The 5495-nt window shown below is 34.9% G+C and overlaps 1 protein-coding gene across 1 annotated transcript; it reads right to left on the bottom strand.

Moving 5' to 3' along the window:
• Positions 1-297: 297 nt before the first annotated feature.
• LOC121240888 lies at positions 298-2274 on the bottom strand. Its single transcript, XM_041138412.1, has 3 exons — positions 2209-2274; positions 1025-1117; positions 298-663 (listed from the first exon to the last, which is right to left on the bottom strand). The coding sequence occupies exons 1-3, from the start codon at positions 2272-2274 to the stop codon at positions 298-300; spliced, it is 525 nt and encodes a 174-aa protein (XP_040994346.1).
• Between the last annotated feature and the right edge of the window lie 3221 nt (positions 2275-5495).

Genomic DNA, 5495 nt, shown 5'->3' with positions numbered 1-5495 from the left:
GCAGTTTTAACAATGTAGTAGTTGATTTACTTGTACAATTTTAGTTAGTCATTGAATCAATAGTAGATGACCTCTCCAAACAGCGTCAAATAATTTAAAAGCATGCAAAGAATATATAGATCAGCAAGAAGCAGATTTACCTCCCATCCTTCTCTGTGCTCCGATCAGAATATAGTTAATCGCTCTTCAAAAGTATTACTATATGATTAGTATCCCTAACATTCCTTCATCAAAAGTTCAGCAAAAGTGTATCACGATCAGAATACAAAATTAGTAACTGCTGGCATGCAGAAATTGTTAAGGAACTGCTCTGGACGTCTCTCTCTGAGACTCTAATTCCGTCTCCACTTTTGACATTCTCATGTTTACACGTTGCTCATAATCCCGCATATGCTCCCTCATCATCTTGAAACCACCTTCAATCTCTTCAACCCGACTTCGGTAATACTCCGCATTTTTCCTATTTTCTTCATTCTCCTCCGCGAGCCGTTCATACTCCTCATTGGATACTCCAGCCACTTTTATAGATTCGGGCATAACAGAGTTGCCCAGCCCTCTTGAATACCCTAACCTATGTCCCAATACCTCCCTAAATATGCATGCTGCTGCTTCATCTGTGCGAGCCTCTGGGGCTTTTGCATTCATCAATTGAACCATCTGATTCTGTGGCCAAAACAACTAAAACCATTAGCATCATACAACCATAACTCTTGTACACAAAGTTTCAAACTTATGTGCTAACACTAGACAGTCCACGTTTACTATACACTAAACATTTAAAAATATACTTTGTTTCAGCGGGCTACTTCTGTATAAACAAGGATCTACTCACATAATTGTCTTTCGTAGTTGGTGTGATAAATCTCCCCTTTTTATTCAACCAATGGACATCTTTGTAGAAATCAATTAGATTCTTGTCCTTCTACATTAACATATAGGCATACCAATCACATTAGCATAGTTTGGGAAATAAAACTTAATTTCCATTAAAAGTAACACCCTGGCCATTATATAATCTCAATACCTTTCTTTCCATTAGTACAACAAACGAAGTCCTTCCGCTTGTGTGGTTCACCCTTTGCTTACGCCTATTTTCTTTGTTTTGGCTGGACATTTTCTGCAATAAAACAAAACATTGTGGACTTCCTTCAACCATAGGTCAATTGCCATCAACAACAAATAATAAAACTTTCATTAATGCTAAGGATGTGCAGAATATTATAGAAAAACAATTTCCTTTTCTTATTTAAACAGCCACTGATATTTAAATCAAGCTGACATTTTAATTCTACAAGAAAAAACAGTCACATATGCTTACCTTGAAGTCATCACTCGCCCACCGATTGCATAACCACTCCCATACTGGCTTTTCTACCAACTCACCTCCATTAGCTACTGCCTCCTCATGTGATGCATAGCTCAAGTATTTTTTGTGTAGTTTGTAATGAAACGCGTTATAAGCACGAGATAGCTGACTTGTCACTGTCCGATGATGATTTTTCTTGGTCTAATCCAAGTCAAAGTCAGCCTATGATCAATGTCATTGTGTTAAAAACCCAATGCACGTACTAAAACACTTGGGCAACACATTTGGATTAACATCTCAGCCTTGAATATTGGATTTAGAATTGCTACGATTGTGTGAAATTACTCATGCAAGAAAAACTCACGTCTTTAAGCATACACTGTGTCACATGAGCTAACAATGTGCAGATTATGTGAAATAACTCATAAGTGGCAAGAATCATCAAGAAACTAACATTGCTAAAGTGGACTAACAACTTGCATGAGTTATTTTACAACCGAATATATTACCATCTTTTATCTTGTAAGATTAGAGATTGTATTTTAAAATTCAGTGCATTGTTATAAATTCTGTCCCCATGAGTATTGGATTTACTCTTGCTAAACATTATGTGAAATAACTCATGCAAGCAAAAATCATCATCAAGCCTCAGTCATGACTAACCTGAAACTAACAACATGCAGATTGTGTTTTACAAGCTAATATATATTTAGATTATCACGTAACATTCATACTTTGTGTTTTATAAATCAGTTACTGTTTATATTTCAATCCCCATGAAATTAGTCACACATCAAAACTGCATATTGTGTTTGACAAGCTAATATATATTTTGCTTTTTAACTACTTATTCAACTAGCAATGAAAAATGTAAGTCAATAATTCAAGATGGAAAGCCATACTCGAACACGTTCAATAAGTTCCTCTTTCTCCTTTTCATCCACGACACTCCAGCTAACATGCCTCATTTCTGCATAGTGCTTCACGATCCATGTCACTCTTGATGTGTAGACTGTTTTGTTGTTGCATGATGGGCCTATCTTGCCATCTTTATCTCAAGTGGTATTTTCCCTTACTTTTGCATCCTCTCAAACCCTTTCCCCTTTGCTACACCCCTACCACGTGTACTAGTGTTTTGTACTAACCCAGCAACACAAAATAGTAAGTCCACCATGTATAAATCCTATCCTAAGGTGTTTATCATGAATAGGAAATAGGATGTGCAAACCATGGAAACTTACCCTCAACTATTGTATTAACCTCTGCAGGAGTACAGGGTGGAAAAGATGAAGGTACTTCATCTGGAGGTTGAGTGGAGTCATCAGAGTCCACTGTAGCTTCATCTCTCAAAGTCCAGGCTGCTGGTTCAAGCTGTGGGTTTCGGAATGTAGGAGGCAAAACCCGTCTCCCTGGTCCAGTAGGTATTCATCGGCCTCTCCCTCTCTTTGACTGAATCATTAGACCTGCATGCACATAATGTTTAAGCTGGAACCAAATTATCTGAAGTTCTGGAAAACCAATAAAAATAAAAAGCAGACCAAGTTTAAGCTGTTGACAGAATGGTTAACCTTAAGAATATACACCCTTAGAGCTAATTGCTGATGGAGGTGCAAGTTGTGTGAAGCAGAAATATTCAGCAAGAGGTGTGCAACAGAAAATTTTCAGCAGTCAACTGGTTCAGCAAAAGGGTTTGTGCAACATAAATATTCAGATATTACAAGTAAGAGGGCCTAACCTGTTTCTCCTTATGACTGGAAAAGATCAAAAACAATGATATTCCCGCCTAGCTTCACACTTCTCCCGCGCAGGTGCAGCTGGCTCTATCTTCAAAAGCATGGTTGTGATGTTACTCTGGGATCTGCTGTCACTATTGGGCTGACTCCAACACTTGACAGCAGCATGTGCATTTGTACTAATTGTTGATGCAAGTCTAAAAAGCAGTAGGTAAATCCATGTTGCAGAACACTTGGCAGTGGTGGAGAATACACGTGTATGCAAAAAGTTTTTGTCGTACTGGACCTTACAATTTAATACTTTTGTAAGATATGTAGGCACATTCACCCATTGCCTTGATATATATATATATATATATTCTATATATATATATAAATGTCTGCCGATAGATGATTTGTAACTTGTTATCATGAAAAATGTCTGCCGATATATATTCTCTGTAATTTGTTATTTTTCACTATATATCGATAAATGTCTACCGATAAAGATGTCCAACCAATTTTTTATATATGTTCGACGAGTTAATATTGACAAGTTTTTAACGAATTATTTATTGAATAATGGTCAATATAGTGACAAATATTATTTTTTTATTCAATAAACTTAGCTAAGCAATAAGCATCGCATAAATATGTCTCGTATTTGAGGTGTTGTCCGTTTTAATGTTGTCCCTTAACAAGAGTGCTCGACTATCAAGAGTGCTCAAGATCCATATGAATAGGTATACTTTACCAATATATATATATTATATATAGATGTTTAATTAATGTATTTGGTCCAATATATATACTCCTCCTAATTCGCTTTCAAAAAGCTGAAAATTACCCCATGAGACACATCTGTTTATAAAGAAGCTACAAATAAACTAAAACCCACGAATAACTTCAATTCATAATACAATCATTCATCTTCAACCTAACGTTGATGCAGTACACTTCATCACCATTAAACCATAACAAATAAAATGAAAGCGATCGAACAATATAAACTTCACCATCATCATACATAATCTCATCTTCAATATCTTAACTTACAAAATCAATTGAAGCTAAGAAGCTACAAATAAAATTTGGTCTTGCATTTAACTTCAATTCATAATACGTCTACCATTTTTGAATTGCAAAACCGTGGCAAATCAAGAAATAACAGTACAAGCATTACACTTCAAAAAAAAAACAGTACATGACTTCTATAAAAACCAGTACACTTCAAGTGTTGTGATGATATAGCTCCAGGGAACTAGGATCTGACTGAAATTGTGATATATGCTTGCCTTGAGAAGTAACGTAAAAAGGGTTGCATCCTACCGACCATATCCAATCCTGCCAGTCCATTCACATTGTGGAAATCATCAAATGATTCTATTGATACATTCTATCAGCAAATTGAGAGGAATCACATATACATTCTGCCAGCCAATGCAGCTTTTATGGGCCTCCTGAGTAGGAAACCATCAAGATGAAATTTATTTTATCCAAAAAAGGACATAACGAAAAATACCATCAATATATCAAATAGAGAAGGCATGTATTTAACTACAAACTGAGTATTTAACTAGATAGACATCAATAAGTCATATAGAAAAGGCATGTATATCAGATAGAAAAAACATGTATTTAACTACAAAAAATACCATCTTTGATTGACTTAATAGCTCACAAGCTACCATTGCAAAAATACTTGGGAACACCACCAACGTCTGAGCTTAAAACAGTGGAGATTGTAGGATTCAAAAGACATAAAAAAATAATTTAATATTGTAACAATAGTGCCAAACTAGACCTTGCCAGTAGCAGGAAAAGGTTTTACTTTCATTTTTATATAAGTTGAACATAATTACAGAGCTAACATATATGGAAAAAGAAAAAAGAAAGAGAATGCCACTATAGATTTAGTAATATTTTCATAATTGTTTAGATTTACGAAATACAAGGGCTTTGCCATTTTCTATTTATTACTAAATTTAACTTTATAAAAAATATGAGAGAAGCATATCTAACAAATAACAAACAACTTATTTCTGTAAATCGAGCTCTGTCATTATTTATCAGAAACAACATCAGGATGGTGAAACCATCTTGGACAAATCGAGTGAAGTGTGTCATTATTTATCACAAAGTCAGATTATTTATCGCAAAGTCGGTTGAAACTGTAAAAAAAATAAATGGTTCCTGCATATATGGTGAAGCATAGCTATCAAAGACTACCAAACAAAAGGTTGTGTTAAGTGACACTGAAATGCGTATTGAACAAAGTTTAGATGTTTAATTAATTGTTAACCAAAGCAGGTTTATGTTTTCTTTTAGATGCCCATCATTTCGATCGAGTTACCAATGAAATAAAGAGGAAAAAAAAATATTTTTCATTACACTTTGTTTATCACTCAATGAAAAGGGGTTGATGATAGAATGACAGATTGATTCCACCAACCATTATATGATCAGCCTCACCTATA

Source organism: Juglans microcarpa x Juglans regia, chromosome 7S (genome assembly GCF_004785595.1).
Source record: "Juglans microcarpa x Juglans regia isolate MS1-56 chromosome 7S, Jm3101_v1.0, whole genome shotgun sequence".
NCBI lineage: Eukaryota > Viridiplantae > Streptophyta > Magnoliopsida > Fagales > Juglandaceae > Juglans > Juglans microcarpa x Juglans regia.
This window is presented reverse-complemented; position numbering and strand designations above follow the sequence as displayed.

Coding starts and splice junctions, on each gene's coding strand:
- LOC121240888 (XM_041138412.1), bottom strand. CDS start 2,274: ATGAGGCATGTTAGCTGGAGTGTCGTGGATGAAAAGGAGAAAGAGGAA. Junction 1,118..2,208: donor AACTTATTGAACGTGTTCGA/GTATGGCTTTCC, acceptor GTTTTATTGCAG/AAAATGTCCAGCCAAAACAA. Junction 664..1,024: donor TTGTACTAATGGAAAGAAAG/GTATTGAGATTA, acceptor TTTTGGCCACAG/AATCAGATGGTTCAATTGAT.